The sequence below is a fragment of the Lissotriton helveticus genome, chromosome 7, assembly GCF_964261635.1.
Source record: "Lissotriton helveticus chromosome 7, aLisHel1.1, whole genome shotgun sequence".
Classification (NCBI taxonomy): Eukaryota; Metazoa; Chordata; class Amphibia; order Caudata; family Salamandridae; genus Lissotriton; species Lissotriton helveticus.
In genome coordinates, this window is record NC_136068.1 from 1,595,877,888 (window position 1) to 1,595,893,619 (window position 15,732).

The window sequence follows — 15,732 nt, forward strand, 5'->3', positions numbered from 1 at the left end:
CGGACAGGTAGGTGCTGAAAATCGTCCGAACGGGCTACTCCCTCCACTTCGAGGCAACCCCTCCAGCCTTGCCACCGCCGGACCACCGCATGTCGGGGGATCACTTGCAACTTCTACAGGAGAAAGTTACGGCCCTCTTGGCCAAGGGGGCCATCAAGCGCGTTCCCGGGCCAGAAGTAGGACGTGGTTGCTATTCCCACTACTTTCTGGTACCCAAGAAGGGCAAAGGAGGCGTACGCCCTATCTTGGACCTGCAGAGCATCAATGGCTGCCTCCGGAAGGAGAAGTTCAAGATGCTGACTTTGGCCTAGGTCTTAGCTGCCCTGGACCCGGAAGACTGGATGGTAGCGTTGGACTTGCAGGACGCCTATTTCCACATCCCCGTCCTGCCGGCCCACCGGCGTTACCTGCGGTTCACGGTAGGCCACGAGCACTTTCAGTTTACAGGGCTCCCCTTCGGCCTTAATAGCGCCCCACGGGTGTTCACGAGAGTGATGGCGGTGGTCGCAGCTCATCTGCGCAGATTAGGCAGACCCTCCAGGATTTCGCAGTTTGCCGCGAAATCGGCACTTTTGCAAAAATGCCGCGATTTTTACAAAAGTGCCCATTAAATTGCCGCGATTTTTACAAAAGTGCCCGCGAAATCGGCACTTACCACTCAAGCCCCATGTCCACGAGATGCTGCCTTGTGCAAAACAAGCTTACTGCAGATGAATTGGAAGTATGCATTGGTGCTGAAAGCGATTGTAAGTAGAAGATCTGGTATACGAGCTCAGGGGAGGCACTCTCTACACTGAAGTTCATGGATAATACTCGTGCATTGTTACCACTGACGCCCCAACCCCTAAGAGCGTCCTGGCCGGTCCAGCAATGTGTGTAATCCTTGTCTCGGAGGACTGGTGGAAGATCTGAGCAGTTGATGGAAGAATTGAAAAAGCAGCCGGAAACACGAGCCATCCAGGCAGTCTGATTCTGGGCCGCGGATTTCATAACTGATGGCTGCAGTCTGCCTTTGGTAGCCACGGTCCTTCATTGCCCGAACGAACCTTGTATGTTTAGCTGCTGTGCAGGAGATGACAGATGTTGTAGGCGCCTGGCACCATTGGCCTGTCCTCTTGGAACCATGTCTTAGCTGCAGTCTTAGGATTGTCCTGCCTGGGTGACACCGTGAATGAGGCTGCTCTACACTGGAGAGAATGCACCGAGAATAACCGCATGAAAGGCAATTCTGACTGAAAACAGATGAAGCCACCTGCCAGATGCCATAACTCATAGCAAACCCCAATGATAACTATAGAGACACAGCTATCGTTAGTGCAGCAGGCACAGCCGTTTTGTCGAAGCCTAGGGGCAGCTGTATACCTGCCCAGCTTTAAATGCACCAAAGGCCCCGCTCATACCAGATATAAGTATGAACAGACAGCCCATGAACTACGAATCAATTATTGAACACGTCATCAAAGCGGTAAGGCCCTAATTATTAGTGGCCTGTTAAATTCCGGGAATGTGTGATAATTCCTACTTTTGCAGCAGGCACTGCACCTTTCACAATTTTCTCCAGTTACATTTTGGCAGGTCAAACCTTCCAAACTTTAGCAGGTGGTGGAGGGTATTGTCAGTAAAGCCTGGGACATGAGGATTTTGGTGGTGTAAGCACCAAAACCTAATTGTTACGTATGTCAGGTAATAATTATCACACACGATTAACCCTAGACAACTTGAGGGCATATGTATGAAGCCCATTTTCAATCAATCAATCATATCATTTATAAAGCGCACTACTTACCCGTGAGGGTCTCAAGGCGCTGGTGGGTGAGGGGTGCTGCTACTGCTCGAAGAGCCAGGTCTTGGGGAGTCTTCTGAAGGGCAGCAGATCTTGGGTCTGCCGTAGGTGGGTGGGGAGGGTGTTCCAGGTCTTGGCAGCGAGGTGGGAGAACGATCTGCCACCGGAGGTCGCTCTTCGGATGCGGGGGACTAAGGCGAGGGCAAAGTCAGCAGAGCGGAGCTGGTGGGTGAGGGGTGTAGAAGCTGAGTCATCTGTTGAGGTACGTTGGTCCGGTGTTGTGGAGTGCCTTGTGTGCGTGGGTGAGGAGCTTGAAGGTTATCCTCTTGTTGACGGGGAGCCAGTGCAGGTCTCTCAGGTGGGGTGTGTTGTGGCTTCGGTGAGGTATGTCGAGGATCAAGCGTGCCGAAGCGTTCTGGATGTGTTGAAGCCGTCTCAGGAGTTTGGCCGATGATCCTGCATAGAGGGCGTTTCTGTAGTCCAACCTGCTGCTGACGAGGGCCTGGGTGACCGTTCTTCTTGTGTCGGTGGGGATCCACTTGTAGATCCTGCGGAGCATGCGGAGGGTGTTGAAACAGGAGGAATAGATGGCGTTGACCTGCTTAGTCATGGAGAGCGTGGAGTCGAGGGTGACCCCCAGGTTGCGTGCGTGGTCGGTTGGTGTTGGAGCTGTACCCAGTGCGGTCCGCCACCAGGAGTCGTCCCAGGCCGACGGGGTGGATCCGAGGATGAGGACCTCCGTCTTGTCCGAGTTCAGCTTCAGTGGGCTGTTCCTCATCCATTCGGCGTTGGCCTTCATTCCTTCGTTTAGGTTGGTTTTGGCGGTGTGGGGGTCCTTGGCGAGGGAGAGGATCAGCTGGGTGTCATCGGCATAGGAGATGATGTTGAGGTCGGGCAACGTGGGCGAGTGGTGTGGATGTCTGCGATCTTGCGGGCATTCTTTTGCTTTTCGAGGGAAACAAAGTGTCTACATTGTAAATAAACCAAATATACATAGTTTCATGTTGTTAAATAACTAAAAAACGAAGATATCTGTGTTTGTTGTAGGAAAAATGGCCAAATAAAATGCCGCAAAATTGCCGCTAAATTTCCATATTTGTGCCGCTAAATTTCCATTTTTGTGCCGCTAAATTTGCTAATCCATGCCGCTATATCCGGGGAGGTCTGGGGGGGGTTTCAGTGTTCCCCTATCTCGACAATTGGTTGTTGAAGGCGGAATCGCCCCAGACAGTCGTCTCCCACCTCCAGACTACGGCCGACCTCCTGCACTCGCTGGGGTTCTCCCTTAATGTGCCGAAGTCACACCTGTGCCCCTCTCAGAAGCTCCTTTTCATCAGAGCGGTTCTGGACTCAGCGCAGTTTCAGGTTTATCCCCCCCGAATAGCGGGTTCAGGATATTCAGGCTCTGATTCCGATCTTTCAGCCTTTATCCCGAGTCTCGGTCAGGTTGACGCTGCGGCTCCAGGGGCTGATAGCCTCCTGCATCCTTCTGGTGCATCACGCCAGGTGGCGGATGCGGGCTCTGCAGTGGGACCTGAAGTTTCAGTGCGCACAGCATCAGGGCAACCTATCCAACCACGTCCTGATCTCGGAGGGCACTGCGAGACAGTTGCAGTGGTGGCTCACGGACCTCGATTGGGTCAGCGGCAGATCGCTCTCCCTTCCCCAACCGGAGCACGTAGTGGTGACGGATGCATCCCTCCTGGGATGGCGTGGCCACATGGGAGAGAGGGAGATCAGAGGCCACTGGTCTCTGGCGGAGTCCCTGCTCCACATCAACCTTCTGAAGCTGCGGGCGATCCGGGCGATCCGGCTTGCACTGAAAGCATTCTTTCCCTCTGTCCGGGGAAGTGTAGTGCAGGTGTTCACAGACAACACCACCGCCATGTGGTACTGCAACAAACAGGTCGGGGTGGGGTCGTGGACCCTTTGTCAGGAGGCTCTGCGCCTCTGGCAATGGCTGGAACACCAGGGCGTCACCCTGGTGGTTTAACACCTGGCAGGTTCCCTGAATGCCAGGGCAGAAAAACTCAGCCACGGGTGCATGATGGATCACGAATGGCGTCTGAACTCGGACGTGGCGCAAGGCCTCTTTCAGCAGGGGGGAGAGCCTTGGTTACATCTATTCGCCACCGAAGAGAACGCGCAATGTCATCAGTTCTGCGCGTTGGAATTTCCAAGGCGGCACTCGCTCTGAGACGCTTTTCGTCTCGAGTGGAGCTGCGGTCTGTTGTACGCCTTTCCTCCTATACCACTTCTGCCCAGAGTGCTGAAGAAGATCCGGTGCGACTGGGCCCAAGTCATCCTTGTGGCTCCGGACTGGGCACGAAGATACTGGTATCCCGAGCTACTCAGCATGTCAGTCGATCCCCCAATTCGTCTGCCTCTTCAGGAGGACCTTCTGTCGCAGCAGCAGGGGACGGTCCTCAACCCAAATCTGTCCAGTCTCCACCAACATGCGTGGAGATTGAGCGGCGACAGTTGAGGCCATTTGACTTTCCTCCTGAAGTCTGTGATGTGATTCTGGCAGCCAGGCGTCCCTCCACAAAATCGGTATACACCTGCAGGTGGAACAAATTTGTGGCATGGTGCACAGCAAAGGCTGTGGATCCTCTCTCTGCCCCTCTTTCAGAGATTCTCCTCTTTCTTCTTTCTCTGGCCCAGCAGGGCTCTGCTCTGGGCACTGTCAAAGGCTACCTCTCTGTCATTTCAGCCTTCTTGGGCTTCCTGATCAGTCTTCTCTTTTCAAGTCCCCGGTTGTAAATAGATTTCTTAAAGGCATCACGCACATGTTTCCTCCTGTTCCTTTCGTGATGCCTCAGTGGGACTTGAACCTTGTTCTGACCTTTTTGATGTGCGCTCCTTTCGAGCCACTTCACAATTGCCCTCTTCGTCTTCTGACTCTTAAGACTGCATTCCTGATTGCCATCACCTCTGCCAGGAGAGTGAGCGAGCTCCAGGCTCTATCTTCTAAGCCTCCTTTCCTTTCTGTCCATCCGGACAAAGTTGTCTTGAGGACTCTTCCTTCTTTCCTGCCCAAGGTGGTTACGGCCTTTCACATCGGGCAGTCCATCACCTTGCCCACCTTCTTTCCGCCTCTACTTCCTTCCAAGGAGGAAGAGAGGCTCCACCGTCTGGACCCAATACGTGCGCTCTCGTTCTACTTAGACCGCACACGCCAGTTCCGGGTGGACGATCAGCGCGCGAGGGCGACATCTATGTACTCCGACAACATCATCCCGGCGATCAAGACGCCGGACCCGGAGCCGCAGACAACGCCTACTGACGCGCAGGGGTACTACTACGCAAAACTTTCCAGATCCAGTCTGATGCCTGGGGATATTCTAAAGTAAGGAATCTAAAACGAACTACTGTTTCTTACAGATATATTGTTACCGAAGGTAAGTAACTTGTGCTATGAGCCCGACGAGGCCTGGTGAAGGGCTGATGGCTAAGGGTCAGGTACACTGCATCCAGTTACAACAGGGAATAGAAAGCTAAGCAGTGAGCACTGTAACATGCTCATTGTTACCACAATGATGATTGCACTTTCATTTTGGTGCCTTTCCCTATTTTCTGTCCCAGTCTGCCTCTGGTCAAAGCAGACAGAGTCACAGGCTGTGTCAGTAATCACAGTGTGTGTCAGCCCCTCCCTAGCTTCCTGCCAGTTCCCTGGCTCTGAATGATTGTCTACTGGCGGCCGCTCAATTAGCACATTGTGGGGGGTAGATTAGCACTTAATCAGAGTGCTTCACGAAAACGGACCCACTCATTGTCAGGTGTGTTGCGCCTCTTCTTGTAAATGCCAATTTCACGAAGCTTGGCTTACATTCTCATGAGTACTGGTACTCTCTTTGGACAAAGAGAAGTTCCGGTACTCAAGCGGCGAAAATTTAGAAGTGCCGGTACTCAGTACCGCTGAGTACCGGCCCATTTAAAGCACTGCCTAGTGAAAGAATAAAGAACAGGCACAAGCAATTAGTTTTGTTCCATTTGTCGCATCGGGAGAAATATGCCTTGCATGCTCCTGCCATCTAGTGGTCGGATTTGGGACAAGGACCAAGGATGAAGGAAATGTGCACGCAAAGTACAATTTGCCATGCACAAAGCTTGAAATTCCACCACATTTGTAGGTCTCGCATAGCCAGCGCTTGCGCTGTCTCTTCGAGACATGCTGTATTCAGGATATGTAGATAAAGCTCCACTTCCCACCCATCTTTTTAAATGGCTCCTGTCCCTGGTAAATGGTGGCTTTTCATTGGTCAATGGGCCATTGTAGTCCCTCCTTAGTACCGCCTTGTCTCTTGCAACCTCCCATGAGGACCCCCCCCCGTTACATGTGTTGTTACGCCCTAGGTTTTAATTACAGCCTTAAGGCACTACTTTCTTAAAGGCCTCCAGACAGGACACTCACTTAGTCCTGAGCTAGATTGGCAGTGATTACTTTACTCGCTAGCTCTCACATTTATATTAGACCTTCTATAAACTTACCTTCATCAGCTCAACATGGAGTATAAACTTATCTGGAATTAATATAATAATTATTTTGTCACATTTCAAAGCTACTAATTGTATAAATTAACATAGGTATTTGAATGTACTCGTGGTACTGTCTTACATGCAGTACAGTATGGGTAGGGTAGATTTATCATATCTTCAAAGTTTATGATGCTAACTAGGGACCTCTACGCACAGCTTGTGCTACTGCACCTAGACAAGCAGTGCTGGTGCCTTGCTCACTAGGGACGTCTAGGCGCAGCTTGCGTTATTGCACCTACCACATCTCATTTATATTAGACCTTCTATAAATTTCCATTTTTCAGCTCCACATAGAGTACAACCTAATCTGGAATTAATATAATGATTATTTTGTCACATTTCAAAGCGACTAATTGTATTTATACTTATAGTTGTTGCTTATGAGAAGCAAGGCTGGCAGTAACTGCCTCTTTTACTGCCAGCCTTGCTCTTCATAAGCAAGGACTATAAGCACAATGTGCGTGTTTAGGCACCGCTTGCAGGTTTTCAAAACACATAAATAAAAGACATTGTCATTTACAATGGCAATAGATCAAATTCTCGAAATGCGAGACCTATTGCATTGCAAATACTTGTTTATTTTATTGTTTTTTATTTTATCTATATTAATGTTATGCTTTTAAAATATATACGTTGTACTTTATTAACAAGTATCACTTACAAATCTTCATGTGGAAATGGTAAACCTGATGCTTATTGCAATATTTTCGTTATATAAATTTCAAGTTGAAAACTTCCATAAAAGTTTCCAATCCCGATTTAATTTTTTTTTTTTAAAACTCATGTAGAGATCATAGAAATAGAGACCCCTGAAATTAAATCCATCTTTCCTTTTCATTCGCACCAGGCACCGAAGTACTTTCAAGGGACAATTGGATCTTTTTTCATTCCAGTAGATTCACCATTAATCACACATTAATCAATATCCCAGCTGACCTATTTCCATGCTAATAACCCAAGTGGGAAAGCTGCGCCTTCTTCTGTTCTCTGTCTAGTATTTAGCCTTCATGGTCCACTCTTTCACCCGTTTGTACTCTCTCTTACCCAGCTGTTTCAGCCCGATCCCTACTCAGCTGCTTCTCATCTGTGTTTTCAAGTTCCTTGCCATGTTGATCCCCTTCTCTGCTCGTCACCAGTCTTTGGAACTTGTTGCTTTTCTTTGTTTCTTCACCTGGGCATCTTCCTTCGCTAGCATCAGTCTGCTTTCAGAGGATTTTTCTGGTAGTTTACCACGGTACCGAATTTTTAATCTATATCTTTATCATTAATCGATTGCTCTATGCTGATTCTTTGATCTACTTTATCAGTGTGTGCTGAAGTACAGTTACCGTATAAGCACTTTTTAAATCCAGTCAAATAACTTGATATTACTGATGCATGGTACCACATTCCCATTGCATTCTTTTACCACAGGAGTCCGAGAACTACACCTCCAACCCAAATTCATGTGTGTTAAAGCATCATTCCTCAAATATTTACATGGTATTGAATACTTACAAAGGATCCTAGAAGCTTATTCAAATCTGGTATTAAGGGACAGTAGTCGTTATTTCCATTGGGCATGTTATACTTGTAGTAGGACAGCAATTACAGTCAGAAAGTAAATATTTAGTGATTAAGTGACTCATATCACCCCCCCCAGTTGCAATGATTAAATATACAAATAATATTATGATCTAATAAAATACAAATGTTAAAATGTTCTGTGCCAAAGTTCATAGTTGTAGAGCAGACTTGAAGCACACAGGTAACTTTACACTTGGTAGTAAATTTACTATCTTCTCAAAATTCACAAACTACGTTTGAAATTATATGACTATGTACTTCCTATACTTATGTGTGTGGAGTTTTGTGCACTCTGAGACTCCGCAGTCAGGGCGTAGAACTCTGCACACATACGTTTAGAGAGAGCAGAGTTGTAAAACTCTGCACATAGTTTGTGGATTGCAGTGTGTAGTATGTTTTGTACTTCCAAGTGTAGTTTGTGAATCAGGCCCAAAGTGTGCATTTGCCCCTATTTTACAATCAGTGTAAGAAACCAGAGGGTAGTTTCTAGCCTGTGCAGACAGTTCAGCCTTTATCCACAACTTCTCCCCCATCAGAGTGACGGCTCCTTCTGTGTCCTGTGACTCTATCCACACTGCACTTGGAGGCTACCTCAACAGCGGCTTACAGTTGTCTGTCGTATTGATGATTGTTGCAGGAACAGAGGGGCGTCTAATAAGACTACCTTTGCTGTTGGACCTGATTAGCAGGGATTGGAGAGGTGCTCTGTGTACCTTAATGCACCAAGAATACCCTTGAGAAAACAGGTGTTCTGATGGCTCAAGCAGTGCTATTTGTGGTCTGGCCCTGCAGAACCTGCTATTGACACAATGTTGGCTTTCTAGTTTGAGTTTAACTCCTTCGTATACATTATGAAGCCAGGAATAATGCTGATTTGAAGCCCACAGAAAACTAATTCCTACCACTGCATGTATTTAAGGGTGGAAGAAATTGGACTGGAACATGCCCAGGTGGAAGAAATGGCTTTGACAGGTTTTTATTCCCGAGAGGCTTTTGCTATGGCAAGGCTATCTGTGTATGGGCAGAGTCTGTTGTATGTCGGGCTGGTGCAGCAGGGACATGCCTTTCAGAGAACATATTGTGAACTCCAGCCTATCTCTCCTTGTTTGTTTACTACATTTATTATAGATCATTCTCCAGTTTTGCAGATGTTGTGCCTTTACCCTATCCATCTGCTTTTCTTTCTTTCTCAGGACACTGTAGGGTCCTGGCAAAAATGTGTGGCAATGTGTGAGCAATTCCTGGGGAGCGGTAAGAGCGTCTTCATCGACAACACCAACCCTGATGTGGAGTCTCGCAGCAGGTGAGTGTGCTTTTTCATTCTTTGAGAGAAAATATATCTTCAAGGGCATGTGTGACTGTAACTACAAATACTCTGCATACTCCTGCCATCTAGTGTTGCGTTCAGACTTCTTGTGCAACTTGTTTTTCTTCTAAATATTTTTTTGAGTCAGACGGTAGAGTGACTCCTCCTCTTGGTGATATTGCGCATGGGCGGTGACTCCTTTTTTTAGATTGTTTTCTCTCCGCCTTAGGGTTCCGATATGTGTGCCTCTCCTCAGTGTTCAACTCCGTTCGGTACGAGTGTTTGGTCCTATCCTGCCTTCAACAGTAAAGTGAATTTCAGTCGCTCTTATCCAAACCGTTTCCGCTAGACAGTCTTCATTGGGGCGGACATCTATCCATCGCCCTTCGGGGTGCCGCCCGTCTCTGGCCTACCTTTCCACGTGCACTGCCAGTACAGAAGATGTGTTCCTGATGGAGCAAACACCTTTTCAATTTTCCCCCCAGTGTCATGCTAAATATCTACACACTGATCGGCATCAGATGTGTAACGTCTGCCTCTCACCTGGCCACCTTGAGACAGACTGACGCCTTCAATTCTTTTTGATCCTAATAGAAACTCTGTGATCAAAGGGCAAGTCGACTGGAAATGTCTTGATGCAGCGAGGATGATATAATGTCTTCAGTGAGGGGCACACCCAGGAAGAGCAGAAAGTGAAGAGGAGGACGCAGCGTTCTCTGTTGATGTGGAGGAAGAGCTCGAGTACACCCTGCCTCTCAGGCAGCGCATGAGTACTGCTGACCCCAAACCTGCTCCATCGAAAAAGAGTTCCAAATACCCCCCATTCTAATTCTAGATAGCGCTGGACTGCCACTGCCTTCGGGCAATGGTTGGATTTTAAATGAGACTTCGGATGCCCCTCCTTCGGGTCCAGCTCCGAAAACATCAACACCGACCTCATCAGGTGGCGCTCATTCTTTGTTCTCCTGTAAGCCCTGGAAACTGACCCTGGAAACTGACTCCATGCACCCTCCCTCGTCCCGGACCCTTGTGGCTGTTGCAGTAACAGTTTAACTAATTTTCTTATCATGGATATCTTTATACTGACACTTTACTTACACTCCTTTCTCACCTGCCTGTGGGAAAACACTCTAACAAAGGAGTCGATGTCCATGCGCAGTATCACCAAGAGGAGGAGTCACTCTACCTTGTAACTTGAAAGACTTCTTCGAAGAAAAAACAAGTTGCAAAACTTCGAACCCAACACTAGATGGCAGGAGTATGCAGAGCACGTGAATCTACAGCACTACATGCCACGAACAGATGCTCACAGGGTAAATAACATAATCTCTTTGGAATGAGCTTTAGGGTGCAGAAGAGGACACACTCAGGGGCTTCCTAGACACTACTCCTTCTCAGTCTATAGGAGGGAAGTTCTCCAGGGGCAGAAGGTTTTCAGATCTTCCAGATATAGGAGATATTTTCACCTCTGAGTATCCCACCTACATCTGGCGCATATGGAGAGCAGTCCATCAGCTCCCTTTTCTGCTGAGTGTAATAGCAAAGGCCTCTCCTTTATGCTGGATCGGCTAATAAGGGTGTTCAACATAGTCTGAGTTCATGAGGAGCCTTTTAGTGCCTTCCACAAAACTGGATGGACAAACATAGTTTTAAAAAAATCTATCCGGGTGCATGAATGAGCATTCCAAGTCCTCCCCACTTTGGTGGGTCGACTAGTAAAGATATTCCACCTAGCTAGGGAGCATGAAAGAGTCCTCCGAGGTCCTCCACTCTGGGCTGGATGGACTAGCGAAGGTATTTCACTTACTCTAGTGCATGATTTAACTGTCCATAGTCTCCCCTCCCCATATGCTGCGAAACATGGTGTGAACAAATGACCCCTTTGTCCGGATTTAACTAATATAATATTCCGGCAGTAAAATCCAATAAATTTGGCCGAGCAAAATGTGGAGTGTCGTGTTATATCGCGGCTAATTTAAACCTAACTGCGGAAGCGGTAGACTTTAATATGGGTTGGTTGCAATGCCTTGTGGTAAATACCTCGGATTTAAGGTTGGTATTTCTTAACATATACCTGAGTGCAAGTAAAGATCAGTCTGCTCAGTTGTATATCCTTCGGAATATACTGAGTGTTTTATTACTTCAATACCCGGATGCTGGTCTAATAGTATCAGGTGATTTTAATTTGCAACTATTTCGGTACTCAGAATATAACTTTAATTCTGGAGGTTTAGTAAAGGATTGTTGTGATATTATGTCAGATGCTGGAACTAGCCAGTTAAAAGCAAAATCTGTACCAATTTCCACATTTAAGAACTCTAAGCAAGGTTCAATCATAGATTATACATTTATTTCGGACAATATGAGTCTTCATGTGTCTGAATATAAGGTAATCGGCCGGCCAGAAAGTGACCATAAACCTCAGGTTGTAAAATTTAATTTTTTGGTAGAAAATCTTTTAAAATCTAATGATCTTCCCAATTCGGCATGTTCGGCATACAACCTGAGGAGGCTGGTATGGAATCTATCCAATAAGGAGGATATTATGCAAACGGCTGAGATATTGATTAAGGAAAGTGATCAGGGCTCCCAGGGTGATATGAATATGATTATTAAATGGAATTTTATCACGGAGTCTATTGTGGGGAAATTTTCTACTGGTAAGATCAGGAAAATTAATACCAATCTGAATAAACATAAAAAATGGTTTTCCCCCAAATTATTAAGGTTAAAGAAAGTACTCAATAGAGTTGTTCGTGAGGCATACGCCCGTAGATTTTGTCAGACCTACTCAGTGTATAAAGAACACCAGAAGGAACTTAAGAAGACCTATAAACAAGAAATATGGAAAGCAAAACTAAAATATCAAACGGGGATTTGGAATAGCTTATTATCTGCCACTAAGCAAAATAATGCAAAACAACTTTGGGGGGTTATCAATAACCTGAAAGGGGTGGCAGTGGGGCTTTTTCTGTAAATATACCCAAACTGAGTTGGGTAATGTTTATATCCAATTTGTATGGTATATCGGCTGGGGTGGGAAAACACTCAGATAAGTTGGCTTCAGGTGAGGTAAATAATATATCATCAATTTATGTGGGCAATGAAAAGTGCTCCGATCTGAACCCTAATGATCATGCTATTTATTCTAGTCCTGATCTAAAACTTGATCTAGAAATTCTGAACTATACTCAAGTATTGACCGTGTTACGAGGGCTGCGTTCAAATGGTGCCCCAGGACCTAATGGGTTACCGAATGCCCTGTTTCCTGTTAATAGTAATTTGTGGGCAGGCTTTTTGCATAATCTATTTAGGGATGTCCTGAAATTGGGAGTTGTTCCAGAGTGGTGGCAAGGTAGCATAGTGCAACCAATTTATAAAAGTGGTACGGTTTCAAACCCCGCTAATTATCGTTCAATTTCATTGACTGATGTTGATGCAAAAAGTGTTTGCTTCCTGTGTTCTAATACACCTGGAAGACTGGGCTATGAAGGGGAGTATTATTCCATTCAACCAGACTGGTTTTCAGAAAGGTCAATCCACTATCACCAATTTGTTGGCCCTAACATTGCTTGCGGAGAAGGCTGTCTTGAATAAGCAAAATCTATAGTTTGCTTTATTGATCTTAAGGCAGCCTTCGATTCTGTGCCTCGAAACTTGTTATGGAAAAAACTGTCAGATCTGGGAATTCCAATGAAACTGTTGAAAGCTATTATGCTTCTCTATGCTAGCACTTGGGTTCAAGTTAAGATTGGGGAGGGTAACTGCTTATCAAGGAGGATCAGAACATATAATGGCCTAAAGCAGGGTTGTGTCCTTGCCTCCTGCTTATTTAATTTATTTCTATCAGACCTTCCACAGCACTTGGATGTTGTCAATGGCCATGCTCCTAGGATTGGGGGAGTGCAAATTGGCTACCTCCAGTATGCTGATGATACGATTTTGGCGAGCCATACCCCCATTGGCCTACAAAGACTTATTACTGCCTTTGATGATTATATACAGCTGAATGGCCTTGAACTGAACGTCAAAAAAACAAAAGTGATTGTAGTTAAACAGAAGTTTACTTCCTGTAAAGCCAGGGTAGGCACATTTGATATGGTTAAGACATATAGATACCTAGGGGTAATATTTGATAATCATATGTCTTATAAATTTCACCTTAAATATTTAAGGGCCAAGACTGTGACGTTGATCCATGCTTTTAAATGTTTAAAGAAATCACTGAATTGTCAATCGTATGGGTTTATTCTAAAAATAATTAAAACCAAGTTACAACCTAGCCTCATTTATGGCTCTCCGATTACTAGAGGAAAAGATGTGAAGTTGCTTGACTTACTGATTGTTAAGGTTTTTAAAGCAACCTTTGGAATTGACAGGTCAGTGTGTCAAGCAATAATTAGACTGGAATTCGGTCTCCAAAGACAGTGCCTCGTATCAAAAGGATCCTTCCTAAAAATGCATGGCTGTTTTATCAACATCAGCCCCAGCATCATTAGGGAATATTTGCTGGCAAGAAATTGATAAATCTGCTTACACTGCAAAATGGAGAGCCTATATTTTAGCATTGATTGATTGATTGATTGAAAATAATTTATACCGCGCAAAAACAATAACCCGGAGGTATCAAGGCGCCTAACAATAAAATCAGAAAATAGAACCATTCATCCATTACACATAGGCTTGCAGGAAGAGGCGAGTTTTAAGTGCACCACGAAATGCCTGTAGTGTGGGTAGGGACCTGAGATCCAAAGGGAGTTCGTTCCACCATTTAGGGGCAAGGGTGGAGAAGGCCGTGCCACCCCATTTAGCTCTTCTTATACGAGGGGCTGACAGAAGCAATTTCCCGGAGGAACGCAAGTTCCTTCCAGGGATGTAATTGGAAATGATGGAGCTTACTCCAGAGTCACTGTTTTTTGTGATGACTCTATATGTCATGCACAGGACCTTGAACCGTACTCGGTATTCTACCGGAAGCCAGTGCAATGTTTTCCTGGCTAACGTAGCCGAAGTACGTCTGGGAGCGTCCAAGACAAATCTTGCTGTGGCATTTTGGACCACCTGTAAGCGCTGCAGGAGGCTCTTTTTCAGCCCCGCATACAGCGCATTACAGTAGTCCAGCCGCGAGCCTATTAATGCCACAGCTACCTGTTTTCTGGAATTTAACGATAGATATTTCCTAATCCTTCGAAGGGTGTGGATTAGGCCCCAGCAGGTGGAGATGGTTCTACTCACCTGTCCATTCATATCCAGAACTGGGTCTATCATCACCCCCAGATTCTTGGCAGATGTTGTGGGGGAGGTGCAGGCTCCAAGCGAGTTGGGCCACCAACTATCTGACCAGATGTTGTTGTTCCCTCCAAACACCATCACCTCAGTCTTCTCCCCATTCAGTTTAAGAGAGTTCTGAATCATCCAGTGACCAACCGCCTCCATACAAGATCTAAACTTGGAGGCGGTCTGCACGTCTGAATGGGAGAGAGAGACGAGGATTTGGGTGTCATCAGCATAGGAAACTACCTCCATCCCGAAAGATCTTATAAGTCTGGCCAGAGGGGTCACATAGATGTTAAACAGGATCGGGCTAAGAGCCGACCCTTGAGGGACCCCACATAGCACAGATCTGGATGGAGATAGAAACTCACCCAGTTTGACTCTTTGCTCCCTCCCAGCAAGGAAAGAGGTCAGTAGATCCAAAGCTACCCCCCCCCACCCCCACGTCCCTCAGACGAGATGTAAGTACTGAGGGGGAGAGGGTGTCGAAGGCAGCGGTCAGATCCAGAAGGACCAGGAGGGTGGTCTGGCCCCCATCCACTGTCCTACGGATGTTATCGAGCACAATGGTGAGGGCCGACTCGGTGCTATGTTCCCTCCTGAATCCATGCTGGGAGGAGTCCAAGCAGCCCGAGCATTCCACGAAAGCCGCAAGATGCTTGTTCAGATGTGCTTCAAGCATCTTTGCCGGAGCGGGAAGCAACGAGATTGGGCGGAAGTTTTTTAAGACCTCCGGGTCGAGGGAGGCCTTTTTTAGCAATGGTTTTACCACTGCCTTCTTCCACTCCAACGGGAAGACACCATTTCTTATAGCTAGATTCATTATCTCCAGCAGCGGTGGTAGAAGGGTCTCCCTACACTGCTTGATGATTTTCAGTGGGCAGGTATCCAAGGGGGAACCGGATTTGATCTTATTAGTCACGATTTCAAGATCCTTAAGAGTGAGAGGTGGAAAGGAGTCCAAGGAGCCCGATGAAAAGGGGTCGGTGGCTGGCATATTTATCTCAGCCATGACAGTGGGCACACTAATACAGGCTCTTTGTTCTTCAAGAGCTAAGTGGATGTCCTCTATCTTAGTGTGGAAAAAAGAGGCAATCCTATCGCATAGATCCTGCGAAGGTACGACGGGGTCAGGGGCCTGTAGATTGACCAGGGAGTCAACAATTTTAAAAAGCTCCTTCGGCGAAGAGAGCGAGGATGTCAGGGTCACAAAATAATCCTGTTTAGCCTGCACGATCTCAGCCTTATATTTCCTGATAAGGAG

At 46.6% G+C, this 15,732-nt stretch overlaps 1 protein-coding gene across 1 annotated transcript in view; it reads left to right on the forward strand.

The window, feature by feature from the left end:
- LOC144770563 (bifunctional polynucleotide phosphatase/kinase-like) overlaps nucleotides 1–15,732 on the forward strand; it is a 278,083-nt gene that overhangs the window by 237,612 nt on the left and 24,739 nt on the right. Inside the window, exon 14 of the mRNA XM_078655180.1 lies at nucleotides 9,082–9,191. Coding sequence (XP_078511306.1) covers nucleotides 9,082–9,191 — 110 coding nt within the window. The remainder of the gene's footprint in view (nucleotides 1–9,081; nucleotides 9,192–15,732) is intronic.